This window comes from Thunnus albacares, chromosome 10 (genome assembly GCF_914725855.1).
Source record: "Thunnus albacares chromosome 10, fThuAlb1.1, whole genome shotgun sequence".
NCBI lineage: Eukaryota > Metazoa > Chordata > Actinopteri > Scombriformes > Scombridae > Thunnus > Thunnus albacares.
Window position 1 is genome coordinate 14,665,397 of NC_058115.1, and position 21,426 is coordinate 14,686,822.

Here is a 21,426-nt window from a genome sequence, read left to right on the forward strand (position 1 = left end):
TGGTTCTAGTGGTGAAGGAAGTCCATCACATGTAAAAGTCTGCACTGAAAATGTCACATAAGTAGTTCTTTGAGTATTAAGAGCAAAATGTACTTAAAATATCAAAAGCAACAGTTCATAATTCAGTAAAATAAATAGTTGACATGGAGCCAAGTTTAATACTGTTGCGTAGTTTAGTCTATAAAAGTGCATCATATCTTATAAACTTGTATTAAAGATACATAAGGACTGTAAAGTCTTTATGTGAGAGGTAACTATTGACTAAAGCTGTCAGTTAAATGTAGCGGGGTAAAAAGTAAAATATTTGCATCTGACTTGTAGTGGAGTTTAAAGGATAAGTTCATGATTTTTCTAAGTCTGTCTTCAAACAACAGTCAGGTCCACAAATGAACACTGAAACAGGTTTTTTTTCATGCTGCATCATTTTTCCTGTTAGTACTGATCATCAGAAGAGCCCTGCCTAATGAGCTTTCAATGTAAATGATGACTATATATCCTCAGATATATATTCAAATATTTATCTGAGGATAATACGAGGCTTCAGTTAGTCAAATCAAATGGAAATATTCCAAAGTCTTTTTAGTATCAAATTACATCTTTGTTTCCCTGTTGAGCTGCAGTGCAGGGTGATATAAAAAAAAGGGAATTTTGTACTAAAATAACTTTGGAAGACATTCACTTGATTTGAGTCATTAGGACCACTGAAGCCTCATATTATCTTCAGAGTCATTTGACTACATTTCTGCAGTGAACAAGGTCTGTGGATTTTGTCCCCCATCACTTATATTAAAAGCTCTTTAGGAAGGGATCCTTTAATGGTCAGTATGAACGATTACAGCAAGCAAAACCTATTTTAATGTTCATGTGGGCACTTGACAATTGTTTTATGACTGAGGAAATTGTGAGCCTATCCTTCAAGTATTAAGTAGCCTGAAACGGAAAGTCAAGTAAAGTATAAGTGTCTCAAATTTGTAGTTAATTACAGTGCTTGACTAAAAGTAAATGGTTAACTTTAAAATAATAAAGGCTTAATGTGCATTTTCATGTTGCCTATATTTGCATTATGTTTTCATGAAGAAATGAACCTGAACCACTTTTGCTTGTTAATATCAGATTTATTTACAGATGTAGGAGAAAATCTCCCTTGTGCAATTATTTACTGGAATTCATCAACATTTTCAATCAAAACAGCAGGGATTCTTGGATTGTGACACACAAAAAAATGCAAAATTGAAAATGACCACTTCAATGCTTTGTATTCTTATAGCATATTGAAACATATTGTGATTCAATATAAAAATGTGAGAAACCCAACATACAAACTACTATTTAGAATGAACAATGTTGATTTAAAGCAGAATAATATGAAATATACTTAGGTTGAAATAATAATAATAAAAAAAAAAAAATCACTTCAGGTCAGCAGTCATACTCTTTCGTCAGGTAAAATAAGATGCCAAATAATATATATATAAAAAAGTGGCACGAATGCAAAAAGCAAACACGCTGCACGTTTAGGCACAATATCAGTCATACCTCACTATACTCTGCATGCTAACAGAGAAAAGCACCACACAACTACAAAACTGTGAGCTTATTAAAAAAAAAAAAAAAATACAAATGAGGCCAAAGAGCATTATGGACCGAAATAGCTGGTCAGTTTTAGTATGAGAGGCAATGCTAAAGGGATTAGCTTAAGCTAAGGACTGACGAGATATTTCAACAACTTCAATCTCGTGCCACATCACTGAAAATGGACCGAGGACAACAAGGCAATGCATGCCAGTGCACCCATTACGTGACATAACTACAATAACAATACAAAGCAGTACCATTAGGGATAACAAATCAAGTTATTTGATTTGATGGTTTATTTGGACTAATTAGTTGGAAGAGATGATGTGAAGTACAACAAGATTGCAATCCATCTGAGTCGGGTCCGCTGAGGGATGTAACAGTGCGGTAATGTCTCTGGGGTTGGTGAGCTAAAAGTATAAGTGGTCCTCCATCCCCTCTGTCTCAGTGCAGGGAGGCAGAGGGGATGGAGGAGGCCAGGAAAGAAAATGAGCAACCACACGGAGGAGAAAACTACGGAGCATGTGGTACAGAGGTGTCAGTACGCGGCTGGTTTGGATTCAGAAGCCCGAAGGTGTTAAAACATTCATGTCCCGAGGTTTGAGTTTGTGTGGCCGTGGTGACACCCGCTTGGCGTCGATGCCTGTGATTTCAATCTTAGGGGGCATGAAGTTGGCAGGGTCCTCCACCTTGAGGTTGACTTGGGTGTTGGTGCCATCCATGGTGGAGGACTTCTGCAGGCCGAAGTAGGACTGCAGTGAGAAGCCTGTAGGAGAGAGGACAGAAAATATGGCTTTAATGACCTAACCCTAGTTTTCATGATTAAGTTTTAGTGTCATGATTGAAAGGCCCTAGTGATAGTTTTTTAAAACCACAAAAATCTGAAATATGTCCACATACATAATTGGAGAGTTTGGGTTTTGGATAGAAAAACATTTAGTGAATTTCTCAGCTGTTCATAATTTAAAGTACTGGCCTGCTTAACTCCAGTAATTTCTTCATGACTTACAATTATTGTTTCTTTAGAGTTAGTTCTTATATAAAGTCACCTGCCAATTATTAGGAGTGATGGAGAATCCCCCAGTGAGTCTTGAATTGGTGGTGGGGTTACCTTTTTGTTTACATTTGAATCACAGATAGAGGCTTTAATGTAGTCCCAGCCTGACACTGGAAAATTCCCACTGATTTCACATGCTATTGAGTTGCAAACAGGGTTCATCTGTGCCAGTGCTACCAGTACTATTGTATTCAGAGAAAAAACAAAACACTGGGGCACAGGGTTCAACCAAGTATAAATCTCTCACCTGTGCTGGTGTCAGAGCCAGGGTCAGTGGGGGACTTCTGTACCAGAGAGCGAGTTCCAAAGAAGTTCCACCTCTCTCCTCCTCCTCCTCCCTCGTTTCCTCCCATGTCTGTGGTGGGGCTGAGTTCTGGGGTTGCAAGAAATGGCACAGGACTCAGCTGGAACCAGCTCCTGTATTTCCGCCAAGAAAGAGCATCACATGAACATACAAGCAAAAAAAAAAAAGAGCAAGGAGATGCCATATGGCACCTAGTATGAGCAAAACAGAATGTCATATTCAGAAATGCAGCATGTTAGTTCGCTACAGGATGTGGTGTGAACAACATCTATGTACATGGGCTCTACTTCCACCCGTTACAAATACAAGATTTCAGATCAAATAACAGTACGAGCAGAATATGATCTAAATGTTTCAGCTGCATGTTGCCTACCTGCGACTAAGAGCCGGTGATGAGTGGGGACTAACACAGGGGGTGACAGATGGGGTGACCGAGGGTGTAACAGAGGGTGTGACGGAGGGTGTAGCGGAGGGGGTGACACAAGGGGTGCCACTCGGGGTGGATTGTGCTGATGTTATAAGCCTGTCCTCCTTGAAGTCCCCGCTTGGCATTCTCAACTTCTGCAGAGAGAAAAGACAAAAAAAAAAATTCAAACAAACAATGAAAGAATGCCCTCCACTGATCCAGAATCAGCCTGTATATATTACAAAGTGATTAAACAAGGCTTTTTATATCTATAACCACAGTTGGCTGGTTGTTCATTTGTGACTTATGTAGAGCTGCAACCATTAGTTGATTGACAGAAAATCGATCACTAACGATTCAGAATCAGAAACAGATTTATTGCCAAACAGGTTTGTACAGACAAGGAATTTACCTTTGTGTTGTGGTGCATAACAATCAAAATATGCACAAAACTTAATAATATAAAATTTACAAAAAAAATATGTGGGGGAAAGAGCTGTTACAAGTTCAAAGGTTAAAAAGTTTAAACTGAGGGCACAGCCTGGTAGCCTACTGGTTAAGACGCATGCCATAACGTCTGCAGTTCAAAGCCGAGTCAGATTTTATAGATATGGATATCATACAGATTTATCAAGAAAATAATCAGCAGATTACTCTAGAATGAAAATAATTGTTAGTGGCAGCCCTAGACTTATGTACCTTGTATAAACAGCAGACCTGTGATGCTATTTTTATCCCATGTCCATGTTAGACTACCATCACATGTTTGTGACAGATTTGTCAGAGACGTAGCATTGATCTCACTTAAAGAGCAAACACTCCCTGAATACACAATACAAAAGGTCAACAGTGTTTTTCTGGAGCTACAGATAAAAAAATAAACAACAAAGTGCGTCACAGATCTTAGGAACCAATAACCTGTCACCCTGTGTTTTGGGTGGAAAAAGAGAGAACGAGAACCTCCCCATGATTAAATTCTGTTAAATATAACAAAATCACTCATATTACTGTCAGAACTAAATTAACCACTGACCAAGAAACCTGTACTATTTAAGAACCAATAATGCAATGAATGTCAAATGCTTGAAATTCACTCAGAAAACTGGTTGCAGATCTATCTGCAGCACCTGCAAGACCACCAGTCTAAACATATACCCTCTGATTTTCTATCAAATCCTCTTCTGTGCAAAAGACTTCAGACTCTGATTATTCTAGCAAACCAAATACATGTTCCAACAATACTTGCCTTAACATCTAGGTTTATTTTGGTAACAATCTCTGATAGGATTTCTGCAATGTTCAGTCTCCATTCAGTGTCGGTATATTTCCATCCATATGTTGGACGTCCTTCTAAACTCATATCCACCTTGAATATTTGGTCCAGTATTCTGCTCAGGACTGTGGCCATTGTGCAAATGAATAACAGGGGGCAACCCCTATGTATTATCTGGGTCATATCCTCTTAGATTTAATCAGTGCCCCAACCCTGCTGGACCCCAGCCAAACTACACAGCATTTCTAGTAGTGACACGTTGTTCTGAATTTATAAATTAGGGTTAGGGCAGTGGAAAAGTCAAATTTCAATATTGCCTTCTTATTTGTACACCAGTGTAAAAAATGTGTTGCACACTAGCCCCAGTGCCTCTCATGTATTTGTACATGAGGGAAATTTTTATCATCTTGCAATGATAAAATATGTGAGGTACCATCTGAAAACAGCGTGAAGCTTATTTTGAATAACCCCTACATGACAAGACAGGTGGAATAACCCCAGTTTGAACTTCATGTATTAACATCAAGTTAACCTACATGAGGAGCATAAATTGGGGCTATGTCCACTCAGGAGGCTAGGGTTAACTTAAATCAGGACACAACGGGCATAACCATTAATAGGTCACCTCGGCAATGTATAAATAATGAAATCTTCCACGGACATTGAAGGTCTGTGATGAATTCATTTTCAAGATTGCCGTTAAATGTAGCTTCGTGTACCGTTAGTTAGCAGCTAGGTGCTAACGGTGACTGCCACATAACAACCTCAAGCTACACAATAAGCATTAACGCTACTGTGTAAGTAACGTTAACGTTAACTCTTTGATTCTGACTAAGTTATGAGCTCCACTGCAACCTATCTTACGTTGACTCAAGGCTAATAATTGCCGGTTAGATTTATAAAGACATTTGTTTACTCGAGTTAGCTTGAAAGTCAGCTCTACTAGCTAGCCAACAAGGTTGCTTTGCTAACGGCCTGTTAACCGGCCGCAGAATGCAAGTTAACACGCAGCGTTAATAACTTCTTCACATACCTTTTTATAAAAGGATTTCTTTGACGTTCCAGTCCGTCATGTTTCTTCATTTTGTCCATAATTAGCTGTTTTAACAAGTGTAAGGGAGGATTATTTCTCGAAAACACAAGCGACACAACTGTACACAGACCGCAGTAGGCCTCCAAACCGTCCCTTTTTGTTAGGAGCTCCGTGATTGGTCAATCTGAGAAAATAAGGGGGCTCGATTCATTTAAAGGCGTTGCCTGGCAACACTGCTGATATAGCTCCAGTCTATGGGAGCAGCACAGGGCTGATTACGTAATTTGTTTACCAAGATATTCTTCCGTGTCCGGCCTGCAATTACAACAATATTTCTCGCAATAATACTTGCTCATTGTAAGACACCATAATGTTTAAGAAGGAATATTTCCCTGATAATGTGCTTTTCTGCTCTTGTTTGTTCAGCATCACAAGTTGGACCGATCAATTAATAGCAGGTGAAACGTGAGCATGGTTGATGGGCTATAGTGGGCAGTGAAACTGGACAAATCTAGACTGAAAATAAAACACAACCTTTGTGCATGGACACTCTCTCGGGTGCTGTGTGCAAGCCATAGGTGCAAGCACAAAGATGCATGCACAGCGCCCTCTTCTGTTCCTTTCTAAAACAGTCTTTTTGCTAAAGCTCCCACCTGGATCCGTGTACAGAAGATTGAGGACAATGTTTAATCATTACAACTGGTCAACATTTAACACAGTTTTTTCTGTGTGTGCCAGTTCAGTTATATTTTGATACTGGAGACATTCTTGTTTTCAGTGTTCATTCTGTGCACCACATTATGATCACGAAAACATATTTTCAGAGCTTGTGTTACATTGTAACATTTTCAACAAAATTTCTCCACTACCTTGGAATCTGTTAAACTGAATCTAGCCAAAAGTCCACTAACGGCAAATAAACTTTAATAAAAGTGAAAAAAACTCTCATACAGTCTCACTTACTGCTGGGTTTTTTAAATGACATTTCACTCTTAACAGTCTTCACCGGGTATGTCTGAACAGGTATACCTGATGAAAATCAGATCTTTTGTTTACACAAAAACCTTCCAATAAACCAGCACCAAGACAGTGTGCATAAGTTTTTAAAATTGTATTCGAGTTTTGCTGCCCTACGACACATATTGCACATTCAGGTGTGCAGAGATAATTTTCCATTATTATTTGAGGCCACATCAAGGCCTCATATATGTTCATACTCACTGGCAGTGTGCCATCAGCCCGTCGGTGAAAGCGGGTCTCCTCAGCAGAGAGGCCCTTGTGAGGTGAATACCCAGTGTCAGTCAGCCCTGCCTGGTGCTCAAACCTCTGGAGGTTTTCCTGGGTGTGCTCTATGTGAAGATGGACATACAGTCAGCAGTGGAAATTAAATTAATCAGTCTTTTAATGCACTGTGATCCATTATAGCAAATTACGCTGCAGCTTGTTCATCCATATTTAGTAGCTAAGACAACAGCCATTGGGAAAATCCCAGGAGGTGAAGCTTATATAACTCTGTGGCATGTAGTGAAGACATTAGTTTATCTGTGTTTTTGTAACTTACATGTCCACATATTTATCAAAATGCAAATGAATGTTCTTCAATTAAGTTACTCAGTTGGTTTTGTAGACTTACTGATCATAAGCGAGTTCATTAAAGAGGTGGCTTTGGCTTTCACCACAGGCACTGGGGACTTGGCTGGCAACGCTGCCTCAAAAGTCGGCATCTTCACACCGCTCTCACCTTCCTAGTTGCAGAGGTTTATACTGTTAGGATTAACTCACAAACCAGTCACATAACAAATAGACAAGCACATCAAATGTGAACAGGCATGCACATAAGCTTCAAGACACAAGCCGATGTAAACATTTTCTTCAAGTAACTCTCAGTAACTGTATAAGTAACTCTCAATTCATATCTCCATAACAAATTGGGTCGGAAAGTACAAAAAAAAACAGGATAGCACCTCTGCAGTGTTCCTAAACTTGTGCTGTGGGATGACAGGATCCTTCCAAAAGATGTTGACAGTCAAGTCTGAAGGTGGTGAATTCATGGGGGCGTCCATGTGCTCGTCATAGCTGGTATTGCGTCGGGTCATTCCAATAGGAGCCGACATGGCAGAGAAGAGTCCGGGTGACGTGCCAGACTCTATCGCTGAGGCATAATGTATTTTACATAAGTATAATATTTCTGATAACTCTGCAAAACCACCAGCCCATTTCACAAGGTAGAAAATGTATCAATCAGTAGTGAATATATCGATGACTTTGCCAATGAAGACCATGCATTAAACAATTATTGCCTATTTTATCGTATCCTTCTCCCATTACCTGGCATGTCTCCCTGTCTGGAGGCCATCTCGACACCAGATCAGAGGGGCTGACCACTGGAGAATTTGGAGGGTGACGGTGCGAAGGTCCACTCCGCTTGGCTTTGGACTCCAAACCTGAACACTTCATCACATGACACGACACATGTTTATCATTAGGCTGATAGAGAGGCTTGGTCCTGTGGAAGCAAGGTGTGTAATGCAACAATGGTCAGGCTAGTTGATAAATAAATGCACGTTAATATTCTTATTATGTAATACGTCAGAGAATAAACACACCGTCTAAGACTGGACTTGTATTTACTGTGCACAGCGCATGGTGTCCTGTTTCTGACCAGCCTCAAATAGAAGCAGAGAGTTCAGTTACCGGCAGTGTCATTAATATCAGTTTATGTCAGAATCAGCCTCACATACCGGCCTCTACGTCCATCCATGAAAGAACAGCCAAACTATAAATCATATGAGACTATTTCTCACAAGGAAATTATAGTTTTGGAATAAAGGAAATGGTAGAACTTGTCCTGCAGTTAGTTCCTTGTTTATACACCAGATGAAGCCTCTCTATAGTGCTATTGTGTTATAGTGAACCTGTCCACTTCTGTGACCAGTGTTCCTAATCAGCCTGGTCTGAGCTCACTTTCCACTGGAATCCACCTGCATCTTCTCCACGTTAAATCACTGTTGATGGGCAGAAATTCTGTCAGAATTCACCTTTCGCAGATATTTGTTGGTATTTGTAGTCTACTTTCCAGACAGCTGATATCTAACACTGCTCACGTCAGCACTGGGAAGCCAGATACAGTGACTTGCAAAAACAGGAACCGAAGTCACGCCATGGGGGTGTGGGAATAACGTCTACATGTAAACTAATATTACAGCCTATAAACAAAAGCATTTTGGAATATTTTCCGAGAGACTATGAAAATTATTAAACCATATCTTGACTGGTATGTTCCAAAATCTCTGCATGCATTAAATTTAATTATAGCCGGTGTCTTTTGAAATATACAGTCATTGGCAGCGTTTAAGGACAACAGCTTGTCATGCATGCTGCAGAATATTAAACACCCACCTCAATATCTCCTCTCCTGTCGAAGTTATTCCGCAGCGGCAGTGATTTTTCTGTCAAAGTCGCGCCGATTTGACAGACTGACCGAACAAATACTGTATGTTTGCTCACCGGTTTGGTCATCCATGACTTTTGGACATGTAGAGAGTAAACAGAGCTGAAACGGCCACACAGACAGCAGCACCCGGGAACGCGCCTCTCCGTCAGCGGAGCCGGCGGAAGAAGTAATGACGGGAAACTTAAAAAGCCTTGCAGCCTGTTTGGGTGTTAAGTGTAGTGCTATGTGTAATGATTGCCTAATTGTAGTTTTATAGGCAGCAATACCAACAAACGTGAGGAAAACATGCAATGCTGTTGTATTTCAAAATTGAGATTGATAATAATAGGTTTTAATAGGTTAATAATAGGTTTTCTATTAAATGTGGGTAAGAATTGAAATAGTCTTTTTTATGTGATATATATATAATTGTGCCCAGCTTAATATATATGTGTCACTCACTTTATGGGGACAAAAACCTGTTCACACATGACATCACATTGTAGACAAAAAGCTGGTCCCCATTGGTTAAAGTTATTGGGTAGGGGTTGGGGTTCATGTGATTTTGGTTATAAGGTTAGGGGTGAGTTTCCAGGGAATTAATGAATGCCAGTGTGTGTGTGTTTGTGTGTGTGTGTGTCTGTGTGTGATGGGTGTAGAGGATTACAGCCTATGAGACTCAACTGAGCTGAGCCGCCCCCGTCAGAGCTGAATGGGGACACGAGTGGTGGCAGGATATTGACCTTGTGATCCCAGAGCTTTGGTGTCCTCTGATATCTGACGCATGTAATGACTAGTACAACACATTAATCACATCTAGAGGACACCTTAGGGTCTGATATTTAATGTTTGGCAACCTAAGCCTGCTTGAGATCAGAGGATATGTAAACTGGCACATGTGCTGTATATTTCTTGCATTAGCAGCCCTGGACCACAAGGTAGCACTCTTGATGTACGATACAAACAGACTTGGAACAGAAAACAATTACTCAACGCTCCATTGATTTTCTTTTCTTTTATTATAAAACGAAATTACAAAAATGCAAAAAACTTGGTTTACAGCAAATACATCTATTTATCTAAACAAGCTGGTGGAGATACAATAGAATAGATATACACTGTCAGTATAAATAGAAGATAAATAGAAATAACATTTAATCCATTGTATTTCTACATTGGTTGAAGGTGCATTTGTCAGAGGTCAGCAGAGCCTCTTATTGATCCATGGAGTTAAAGAGACAGTCAGACGGTGGCGGTGACCTGAGTTGAAGTGACTTCAGTTGGTCTGTTTGTTGTAGAAGACTTCTGCTTTCTGGATCACACATAATAACACAAGAAGAATACACATTAGACCCATTACAACAGTGAGCAGAAAGCATTGTGTTACTAAGCACTATTATTTCTATCAAAAATAGTGTTTCACAGAAATATCAATATCATGAGTGCGTGGTAAGTTTATGCTGAAGATGATATTGTTAAGTATACTCACATGATGTTATTCATGAGTCTTTTCACTGCTTTTAACTTGGGGTTCAGGCAAAAGCGAAGGCCATTGTTCATGGTGACACTGTTGAAATGGAAAGTAGAAGTGAGTTCAAGTGAAAGAAAAAGCACCCTTTTCTTACCAACACCTAACAGATGAGTCATGCAGGCAGACTCATTGGTATCGTGATTGTATTTTGTTTTTTCAGAGATCTCCCTTCAAAAGTCATGGCAGTGCTTGCTTAGATGTCACAGTGTCTTTAGCAGGAGTTAATAATCCTGTTGTTTGTAACTTCAGTGGCTGTTCTCGATTGCTAATATATTTTGGAACAATTATAACTAACTCTGTGCTTTCATTCAGGTCAGACAATTATGTGACATTTTATATGGCATGTCATTCCTTATAAATGTAGGGCTTTATTTGAGCTGCACCTCTATATCAACTGAATTTTTCAAATACTTACACAATCTCCACTTTGTCACAGAAGATGGTTACTGGGTAGATCTGGACGTCTTTTATTTCAGATGGTTTGGGAAATCCTTTACTGGCACGTTGACACAGACAATGCTCCCCATCATTATCCACTAGAGAGGAAGACAAGGGAAAAAAAACATTTAATTTAATCAACAATCGTTTAGACTGTGCAGAATTCCAGCTCATAGCTACCAACATAGCCAAAATAAACACTTTTTATTCTTGTACTCTCATTGTTTGTCTGTCAACAATACAAACCTAATGTTGTCTATGTAATATTGTCTATCCAAAATGACAAAAGGAGGGATAAAAACTTACTTTGGGTTGCAGAGATGCAGACCACGACAGCCAGGAGCAGTGTCACTTTAATGATGCAGGACATTGTTGGCTTCCTCTTTGGTGAAAATGGCACTGGTGCTAGAAAAAAAATCTTGTTCCTTGTGGTGAAGATGATAGAAAGACGTTGTAATAAGTGTAGCTTGAGTGAAAGACAGAAGGTTAGGTGACAGATGCACTGTGAGGAGTAAAGGATGAGGGTCATCTTTTATACTCTCATCCTTCCTGTGTTCAGGGGAATTTTCCGAGTGGAAAGTGAAACTTCAAAACTGTAAGAAAAAACCCCCAATCATCCCACTCTACTCCTCCTCTAGATATAGTACTAATAATTTGACCAGATTTGACATTGTAATGGTAAATACTGTACATGCAAACACCCATGTAAAGTAAAACTTTTATATCAAATCGTTCCCATTGTTTTCTGTAACCTTTCCACTGTCTCTTATGAATAAAGGCATACAATGCCCAAAAATACTTGAAAAAGAACACACACACACACACACACACACACACACACACACACACACACACACACACACACACACACACATATATACCTAGTAAGTAAATAAGTAAATTTTATAAAAACTTTATTTATAAAGCACCTTTCAAAACCAGAGTTACAAGGTGCTGTACGATACAAACAATTGACAAAAAATTGAAAGTTAAAAACAGGAAATATCAACATAAAACACAATACAAACCATAAAAGTACACAGAAGGCAAACACAGAAATCAGATATACAAACAATAAAAACAATAAAAGTTACACATTATGGGACCATTATGAAACAGACGAGTTTTTGAGAGCTTCTTAAAACTATTGACTGACTCAAAAATTTTTTTATAACTGGGGGAAGTTATAAGAACAAGTGTAAAACCACAGGCCCCTTTGGTTTTAAGCCAAGATTTAGATCACTTTTAGGAACATTACATAGACTTACATTAATTTCCTGGAGACTTACTCTAACCCTAACCATAACCACTATTTGCCTAACCCTAACCACTGACCCAAAAAACAGCTTTTTACCAATTTGGGACACAGCTTTTGTCCCCAATTGGACAAGACGTCCACAATTAACACGTCTTGAGTCTGAAATGTGTCCCCAAAAGTCAGACCACAGAAACACACACACACACATGCACACATTATACAGTAAATGTGTAATCATTTGTGATGGTGGAAAGTAAGACTTTTGTATTCATATCTTTTTTGTCTACTGACAAAGCTGAGTTGGATTGATTGCATAAAATGACACATGGATGATACAAAATAATTCATCAAAGACAAAATAACAACAAAATAAAACCCCAAATAAAGAAAGAAAATAGACTGATGACTTGTTAAAATCCTTTATTTCAGTATATTATTTCACACCTTCTGAAGTTTATCTCATTTGACATGTCAGTGCACTGAATGTTTTCCTGACATACTTGATGATAGTTTTGAGATGAAAATTTGAATCAAGTTGGTTTAAATGCTGTATGTGTGACTTATTTTGTATTTGCCAGACAAAGTGTGGGCAGGGGATCTTTGCAGCTTGGGGGTCTGTTCATATTTTGGGCGCATCAGTGGTTAACACCTTTAGCATTTATAGCACCAAATCAAATGTGTGAGTACTCTGGAAAAAAATGAAGAGAAGTATGATTTCATTTCTTTCCACAGTGGTTGCGTGGTAGTTTTCTACTGTAATGACACGTTTGCAATGTAAATAAATCAGTATGATCAACATTATCTGATGGGCTCCATGAATATCTTTTCTTTATATATGTGTATATATATATATATATATATATATATATATATATATATATATATATATATATATATATATATATATATATTCTGTAGTTGATCTGGAACAATATGCCCTTTCAAGGCCACAGGCTTGTAGGTAAATGCTTGGTTTCAGCAGAAGCAGTGGTTTAATGTCAGTTTCAGTTTTGTGTTCTCCGTCATTTTTTTCTATGGCAAACTGAAATCCCATCTTACGTCATTCTTTCCTTCTCCATTTTTAATGTCCTTCTCTTTTCCTCTTCATTTATTCTAAGAAGGAACAAAATAAAATGAAAATAAAAGTGCATAGTCATCTTCTAGTGAAAATACTGACATACTTGTCCTGTAAATTGCACTATGCCATTTTGCAATGAAGTGCATTAGAAAACATGTGACTGTTAAAAAGATGTTAACTGACACTAGATGAAAGTGTTATATTGCCACATTACTTATCCAAGCAGGTTTCTGTTTTGTGAAAATCATGTATCTCCAAAAGGTCAACTTCCCCCAAACTACAAAAATAAATACACAAACAAATAAGCATATTTTATTTTCTTTCTTTGTAATATGGGTGCATTTTGAAAGCTATGAGGGTATAGGTGCATATTAGCCTTCAACTTATCTTTAAAATCATCACATTTGGAGATACATAGTTAAACATTATCACCAAAAATGATAATAATGCATGTGCCTTGTTTGCAACTGTCGACAGGCTAACAAACCCTTCTTTGTCAGCAGCCTCTGAACTTCTATCCACCAGGGCCTGCAATGAATTTGCCTCCTTCTTCTCTGACAAAATTCAGAAAATTAGACAAGCAGTCAGTGTCTCCATATCAGGTACAGGGTATGTGTTGTCCCTGTTTTCACTTAAAATCACCCCAAATACCATGAGTTTTATCTGATCAACCACAAAAAATTGGAGGACATTATACAATGTCTGAAAACCTCCTGCTGCGGCCTTGATATTCTGCCAACAGGCTTTTTCAAAAATGTTTCTAATTGCATGGCCTCAGATCTTCTACAAATTGTCAACATGTCTCTTCTCTCAGGTGATCTTGTTTAGGTCTTCAATGACATCAACATAAACACAGACAGTGGTAGAATTTCAGTCTTAATATTACTGGATCTCAGTGCTGCATTTCACACAGTCGACCACAACATATTACTAGACTGGAAAACTGAGTGGGACTTTCTGGTACAGTGCTAAACTGGTTTGAATCCTACTTCAAGGACCAGTGTGTAGAATTTAGTGGCTCTAGCAGAATGGATTTGACAAAAATGGAATATAATATTCATAAATGTGTTTTAATTAGTGTATAATCCCATAAAAACAATTACAAATACAATTGTATTTTCGTTACCTTAGAATGAGCCCTTTATAGCTACATAGGCAGCGGGTCCTCTTCCATGGAGCTCGTCATGTTGCACCGCCATGTTTCTACAGTAGCCCAGAATGGACAAACCAAACACTGGCTCTAAAGAGGGCCTTTTGTGTTTTTCATAAGTTTCGCAGCCACCGTAGTTTCTCCTTGGAAGGGTAGGGTGAAGGGTATTTATCTAGTTACAATCTGCAACCTCACCACTTGATCACACTAAATCTTACACACTGGTCCTTTAAAGGACAGGGACAACTTTGTGTTTATATGTAACCACGCATCTGAGAGGACAAAAATGACATGCAGAGTTCCTCAGGGCTCCATTCTGGGGCCTTCTCTGCTCAACATCTACATGCTTCCACTGGCTCAGATTATGGAAAACAACAAAATATGTTACCATAATTATGTAGATGACACACAAATTTACAAAACTATATAACCAGGGGACTATGGTCCACTACAAGCACTGAGTAAGGGCATTGAACAAATCAATGATTGGATGTGCCAGAATTTTCTTTAACGAAACAGACAAAACTGAATTGTTTTTGGAGCCAAGAAAGAACGATTAAAAGTCAGCACTCAGGTTCAATCGGTAATGTTAAAAACCACAAACCAAGCCAGAAAAACAGCCATATTGCCAATTACAAGACAATTACAAAGTCAGCCTACTATCACCTGAAGAATATATCAAGGATTAAAGGACTTGTGTCACAGCAGGCTTTGGAAAAAACTGTCCATGCATTTATCTTCTGTAAACTGGACGACTGTAACAGTGTCTTTACTGGATCACATCACTCCAGTTCTCAGATCTTTACACTGGCTTCCTGTTTGTCAAGGAATTGATTTTAAAATACTGTTGTTGGTTTATAAAGCACTGAATGGTTTAAGGCCAAAATACATTTCTGATCTAATGCTACGTTATGAACCATCTACATCTCTCAGGTCGTCTGGGACAGGTCTGCTTTCTGTTCTCAGAGTCAAAACTAAACATGGAGAGGCAGCTTTCAGTTTTTATGCATCACATATCTGGAATAAACTCAAGGCTGAAGACTTTTAAATAAAATACTTGTTCATTTCTTACACTACACTGTAACATTTATTCTTGTATTTTATTATGTCTTATTCTATTTTAGCTTATTTTCATTTTCTATTCTATTAACTCTTAAATAACTATTTTTAATTGTATTTAAATGTCTTTTATAATGTGTTTCTTTTGCATTTTGTCTTAATGCTTAATGTTTCATGTAAAGCATTGGCCTTGTTGTTGAAATGTGCTATACTACATAAACTAACTTTGTCTTGTCTAAACATGAGGTGTTTTTTACTGTCTTCAAGTCAGATTTTAAAATTGGTTTATGGTAATAATGTATTTTTACTTGATATTTCATCAAACATATTTCTAAATCTTTGAAATAAAGACTGAATTTTAAATTCTGTTGAAATCTGTTAAAACCAGTCCATGCTATTTAAAGACACTTGGGTCTTCCTTGACAATAAAGGTTAGTGGAAGGGACTTCCATCTATTGCTGCATATGGTGCAGACTAAACACAAGTGGTCAGCAAGAGTGACTTCTCTAAAATGAGTCTATACCCACTCATTCACATTACAACACATCAAAAATGTAAGTCACAAGACATTTTCTGGTTGACTTGTCGGGGGATTTAGGAATCACACAGCAGTTTGCAGTGGCACAGTATACTTAATGCCACCTCTAATAAACTCCACTTTCATTCTGAAAGACAGACCGCACTTAGCAGGCTTGAATATTTCATATATCCCCCCAGTGAATATTTAATAGGTTTTACTTATTGGGGACTGTAGAGTGCATCGACTCACATCATTTCAGTACAGCATGTTCCTTTGCACATTCTGACTTAAAGCACAGGAACTAAATACTTTGCGGTTTACATCTGAGTGGCAGTACCTATATGACCATCATGTTTGGTGGAAATAGTTTTTTTCTGATTGCCCTATTGGCTGTGTAGGGTTGAATGTGCGCTTGGGTATGTAAGAGAGTTATCAACCATAACTATTTTTAATAGTTCGTATTTCCTTTGTGTGAAGCTGTGATCGCTCACCAAATGTCAAAACCACAATGTGTGACCCGTGTAGGAATGAACCAACAGGAACTAATAACGTCAGCAGTCGCTTCCTCTGCAGACTTTGAGACTGGTGTAGTTGCACTTCTCATTTCACTTTAAAAGTCAAAATCACTTACATTAGGAAAAAGCTGATGAAATACACAGTAATCAGAATGAGAAAATGATGGATGGACAAAATACATTTGTACAAATGTTGGGTCACACGTGATAACCGCCTTATCTCTTGCTGCAGCTACAAATCCATATTGGTCATTGTCTGAACAAAGTGGTAACAGCTTGTGTCTGTCACCCTACAATATATATACGATTGTGGAGATTCATGCATACACAACTCTGCAACATAAGTAACTCAGTGTGTCAAGCTGTACAAAAAGAGAAGTGTTTTTGTGTTGCTGGACAGATGATGAAGGTCTAAAGGGTAAAAATTAGTTTCATTTGATGTTTTGATGATTCTTTAGTGTGGTCAGTGGCTGAAATGATCCCTTGTCTGCCCCATATTATTCAGTTTATGATATTTATACCAAATACATTATAGCTAAATCAGGTGATTTTAACCTTATAGGCAGTGCAGAAACAATAATGAAACCTGATTGCCATAAACAGAGCCAACAGGGGTCAAGGCAGCTGCTTTGGTTTGTCTGAAATAGCCTGCAGAAAGGACAGATTTTTAAAAATTGTAAAACTCATTAAACAAAATTGATAAAATGTCTTTATATTTGATAATATACATGTCACATCCTTCCTCGGGACCACCGGCTGTCAGTAGCTGTCAGTTAAGTAACAATAGAGCTTTCCTTTGACTAGAGTGCACTGCAGCAAACGTAAAGAGGGTTGCAAGTTGCAAGTCAATATGACCACATGAGCCTTTTTTGAGAGTTTCCAGCCACTGTAGATGACTTTTTTTCGTGTGACGGTGACGGTGGTTTTCTCACAGGAACCATCAGCGTGTACCCCCCCCCCCCCCCCCCCCCCTTATTCCGGTATGTCTGTCTTCCAGTTCATGTTTCTGTGATCACTAATGAGCTACTCCTAAGTTGTTTGACCGGATATTTCTGATAAAATACAATTTGAGTCTTATTTGATAGTTTTGATAGTTTTTGCCATCTTTTATTATGATAAATGTAGCTGATCTAGAAACATGACACACAAGTGTTCAGATGATCAGATTAACTTTACTTGTTGGCAGAACCAAAAGTGTACACTCAAAATATAATAAATACATATATATATATATATATATATATATATATATATATATATATATATATATATATATATATATATATATATATATATATATATATATATATATATATATATATATATATATATATATATATATATATATACACACACACATATACATATGTATTTGGCAAATAAGTTGGCAAGAGTTACCAGGGGAATTTTCTGTTAAGTGTGGCTTGGTAATAAGGTCACCAAATGCCTTTGTTTTCCCTTTCAAATGTTTCCCTAACCTGGGGGGCTGGTTTCAAACATGTATGATCCTCTGACTGCTCTTTTTGAGTAAATCATTAATATTGACAATAAGATGCTGGGCCAAAAATACAAAATATAAGACATAAGTTGTAATAAACTTTAATTATACTTTCAACTATTAGAACAAATGGGCAATGCTGTTTATTTCTGGGAGAGAAAGAGTCTCCAGATGGGGCTGCTTCACTTACATGTAAAGCTAGGTTGTAAAATGTAAAACCAAATGATTCCATGCTATTTCACCTGTGGTCAAAATGTTCAACTGATAAGACTTCAGCATGAACTTTATCATCATCTGCATTACCTTTGGAGTTATGATAAACTTGTGTTTTTATGTTGTGGTTCTGTACTGTTTATGTCGAATATTTAAGATATTTCTTTCTTTTGGAAAGAATAACATTTCATCTTAATTCAAACTACAAGTAACATAGCTTCTCACTTACTGAAGTGGCAGTGAACATGCAGTTAGTGTGGTTTTACTTGCACAGGTTTTTGAGACATCCTGCCTGCATTCTACTGTAACACAATGGGGGTAGATTTTTATTTGTGGTGCTTACATCACTAAGACATTACATTTAAATAATATAACAGCAACATGTCTCTCCAGAAACAGTGTCCCCATTGTTCAATGAAAACTGGTCAAAATGTGTGATGTCTTTTGGGGAGACATTCGCCTGCATTATACTAGGATGGTCGCACAAGCAGAAATTAAAACCTGGAAAAATAAAAACAAAACTAACTATGTGGCTTGTGAGCAGACATTGCATCAGACAGATGTTAGATCTGTGAGGAACACAGTTGATTATTTGCAATAATTATCAATTATCAAAGATAATTAACTAATTATGACAATTAGTAGAATTATTAATATGAATTAACAAATACGGGGCACCACCCAGAAACTGGGACCAATAACCAAACAAGATAGTCTCATAAATGGGAGTTCACCTAGAATGTTAATATCTGAGAGATATCAACATTCGAGGGTGAACAAAGAAGAGTTGAATTCGAGCTCTGACTCCTTCAATCAGCCACTTTTACAATATATTACACACAATAATGACAAAAGAACTTCTCTTTAAAGATATAACAATGTTTATTAAACTTAACAAAATACTTAACAAACTTAGCAAAATTAACAAAGTTAACAAATGCTTCATTCAATAAACAACTTTTCTAAAATCTAATTCTACCAAACAAAACAGCTATGTACAGGGTTGGACACATGCAGGAGCGTCTCCACCTGCTGAGGTGTGAAAATCGCAAAGCATCCTTGGAAATGGAGTTTGCAATGGACTCCCATTGTCTGTAAGCAGCATTTTGGCGCTATTCCTTTGTCTCGGGGGAAACAAAGGAAAAAGCATCTCGTGGTCAGGCCTCACAGGTTACATGTAGGCCTTCTCTGTGTGACCTCGTGGTTTGAGGCCCAACACAGAAGAAACAAGTTCTCCGGAACAATATAATGGAACTGAGAGCAGTTCAAAGAAACTAAGGGAACCGCGACAACCACAAATGTCAGAAAAGCCTTTTCAACAAAGAACACAAAAAAACTGTGGGACTTTGTGAAAGAAATGGCCAACTTGAACTCGGGCAAGAGGAAATTGCATATACTGAATGAACTGCTAAAAGCAAATAAACTCAGCAATTTCCATAAACATTTTGATTGTGAAGGGAGTGACTGTACTGATGAATGTAGAAACTTGTCAATTATTGTGATGTGATCCAACACATAGAGTAGTAATTGATTCAAGTGCTGTGGCCAAAGTTTTTAAAAGGTTGCACACTAAGAAAGCCAGTGGGCCAGACGGTATTTCGGCTCTTTTTCTTAATACATTTGCTGATGAGTTGACTCCAGCTTGGAACCCTCTATTCTAGCTATCGGTCAATACATGTACCATTCCTACAATATGGAAAAAAGCTGTTATTATTCCTGTTTCAAGAAAACCTTGCTCACAGGCAAATAATGATTTTAGACCGGTAGCATTGACATCAATATTGATGAAATCACTTGAATGCGTTATGGTAGGGAACCTATTAAGTGAGGTACAACATCTCTTAGACCCCTACCAATTTGCTTATAATGATGGTAGAGGCACTGATGATGCTCCAAACACCACATTTCACTTTATTTTAAAACACCTTGAAAATCCTACAGTTTGTGCTAGACCGATGTTTATGGACTTTAGTTCAGCATTTAATACCATTCTCCCTCAGACTACTATTAAACAAGCTGAAACAGATGAGAGAGAATCCCTATATAATCAGGTGGTATCATGCATTTCTCACAGGAGGACAACAGCAGGTGAAAGTTGACTCAACTCTCTCTGACATACAGGTTTTAAGTACTGAAACTCCTCAAGGCTGAGTAAACGCTCCCCTTCTTTTCACACTATATACAAATGACTGTAATAACCAGTAAACAAACAACTACATTATTAAGTTTTCTGACGATACAGCCATACTCAAGTTTACTGAAAAAAGATTCAGACATTTCTGTGTATAAGTGAGAGATTGAGGTTGTGCAGTGGTGTGAGGGGAACAACCTGATTTTAAACGTCAAAAAAAACCAAAGACATGGTCTTCGATCTCAGTTCTGTTGCTGATCACAAGTGGAGTATGTCTGTTAATGAATTAGTCAACATCTGCATTTTCTGTGAAGATTCAGGGTCCATGGAGGGGATAAAAGCATTATGTTATTGTTCTACAGGGCGGCCATTGAATCTATTATTCATTATGGCATCAAAACATGGTTTGGTAACCTGTCTGTTAAACTCAAATCACAACTCCAAAACCTGATCAAAAGGGATGAGAAAATAATTGGTATGTTGCCCCCATCTTCTCTCCAGGAGATATTTGAGGAGACAGTGAGGAGGCAGGGCCTTAAAATCACCTGTGACACAAACCACATCCTTCATAAAGAATACAAGCTGATGCCCTCAGGCAGAAGGTACAGGTGACCAAACTGTAAGTTGAACAGGAATAAATTCTCCTTAGTTCCACTATCAAGTCAAACTACTAGACAGTAAGAGATGCAATGTGTGTGTGTGTGTGTGTGTGTGTGTGTGTGTGTGTGTGTGTGTGTGTGCAATAGGAGGGGTGAAGCATTATGGCTTCTGTTGGGGGGAATTTGCAACATCGTGGTGTAGGTCATCTGTGCAATATTTCGGTGTGCGTGTGTGTGTGTGGGCGGGGTGGTAGGGTGAAAGGTTATGGTTTTTATTGAGGGGAATGTGCAATATCCTGGTGTGGTACATCGTGTAACATTCTTGGTGGGTACGTTCAGCTGTATACGGATCTGT

At 38.1% G+C, this 21,426-nt stretch overlaps 2 protein-coding genes across 4 annotated transcripts; both read right to left on the minus strand.

The window, feature by feature from the left end:
* Nucleotides 1-1,094: 1,094 nt before the first annotated feature.
* On the minus strand, nucleotides 1,095-9,455 carry LOC122990199 (putative monooxygenase p33MONOX). 3 transcript variants are annotated; one of them, XM_044363396.1, is made up of 8 exons: nucleotides 9,156-9,455; nucleotides 7,977-8,099; nucleotides 7,613-7,800; nucleotides 7,282-7,393; nucleotides 6,870-6,997; nucleotides 3,310-3,497; nucleotides 2,880-3,049; nucleotides 1,095-2,341 (listed from the first exon to the last, which is right to left on the minus strand). In XM_044363396.1, the coding sequence occupies exons 2-8, from the start codon at nucleotides 8,002-8,004 to the stop codon at nucleotides 2,136-2,138; spliced, it is 1,020 nt and encodes a 339-aa protein (XP_044219331.1). In that variant the 5' UTR covers nucleotides 8,005-8,099; nucleotides 9,156-9,455; the 3' UTR covers nucleotides 1,095-2,135. The 3 variants fall into 3 exon arrangements, with proteins under 3 accessions (XP_044219331.1, XP_044219329.1, XP_044219330.1); XM_044363394.1 differs by having other exon boundaries at nucleotides 9,048-9,455; XM_044363395.1 differs by lacking the exon at nucleotides 9,156-9,455 and adding an exon at nucleotides 8,255-8,274.
* Nucleotides 9,456-10,085: 630 nt separating this feature from the next.
* Nucleotides 10,086-11,541, minus strand: LOC122990564 (C-X-C motif chemokine 9-like). The gene is made up of 4 exons (XM_044363936.1): nucleotides 11,357-11,541; nucleotides 11,028-11,148; nucleotides 10,571-10,648; nucleotides 10,086-10,393 (listed from the first exon to the last, which is right to left on the minus strand). The coding sequence occupies exons 1-4, from the start codon at nucleotides 11,418-11,420 to the stop codon at nucleotides 10,324-10,326; spliced, it is 333 nt and encodes a 110-aa protein (XP_044219871.1). The 5' UTR covers nucleotides 11,421-11,541; the 3' UTR covers nucleotides 10,086-10,323.
* Between the last annotated feature and the right edge of the window lie 9,885 nt (nucleotides 11,542-21,426).

Excerpts from the sequence above, each read along its gene's own strand:
- LOC122990564 (XM_044363936.1), bottom strand. The coding sequence starts at position 11,420 with ATGTCCTGCATCATTAAAGTGACACTGCTCCTGGCTGTCGTGGTCTGC. Across the intron at positions 11,149-11,356 it reads CTGCATCTCTGCAACCCAAA|TGGATAATGATGGGGAGCAT; the intron begins GTAAGTTTTTAT and ends CTTCCTCTCTAG. Across the intron at positions 10,394-10,570 it reads AGACTCATGAATAACATCAT|AAAGCAGAAGTCTTCTACAA; the intron begins GTGAGTATACTT and ends TGTGTGATCCAG.
- LOC122990199 (XM_044363396.1), bottom strand. The coding sequence starts at position 8,004 with ATGGCCTCCAGACAGGGAGACATGCCAG. Across the intron at positions 3,050-3,309 it reads TCACCGGCTCTTAGTCGCAG|GAGCTGGTTCCAGCTGAGTC; the intron begins GTAGGCAACATG and ends GCGGAAATACAG. Across the intron at positions 2,342-2,879 it reads TGGCTCTGACACCAGCACAG|GCTTCTCACTGCAGTCCTAC; the intron begins GTGAGAGATTTA and ends TCTCTCCTACAG.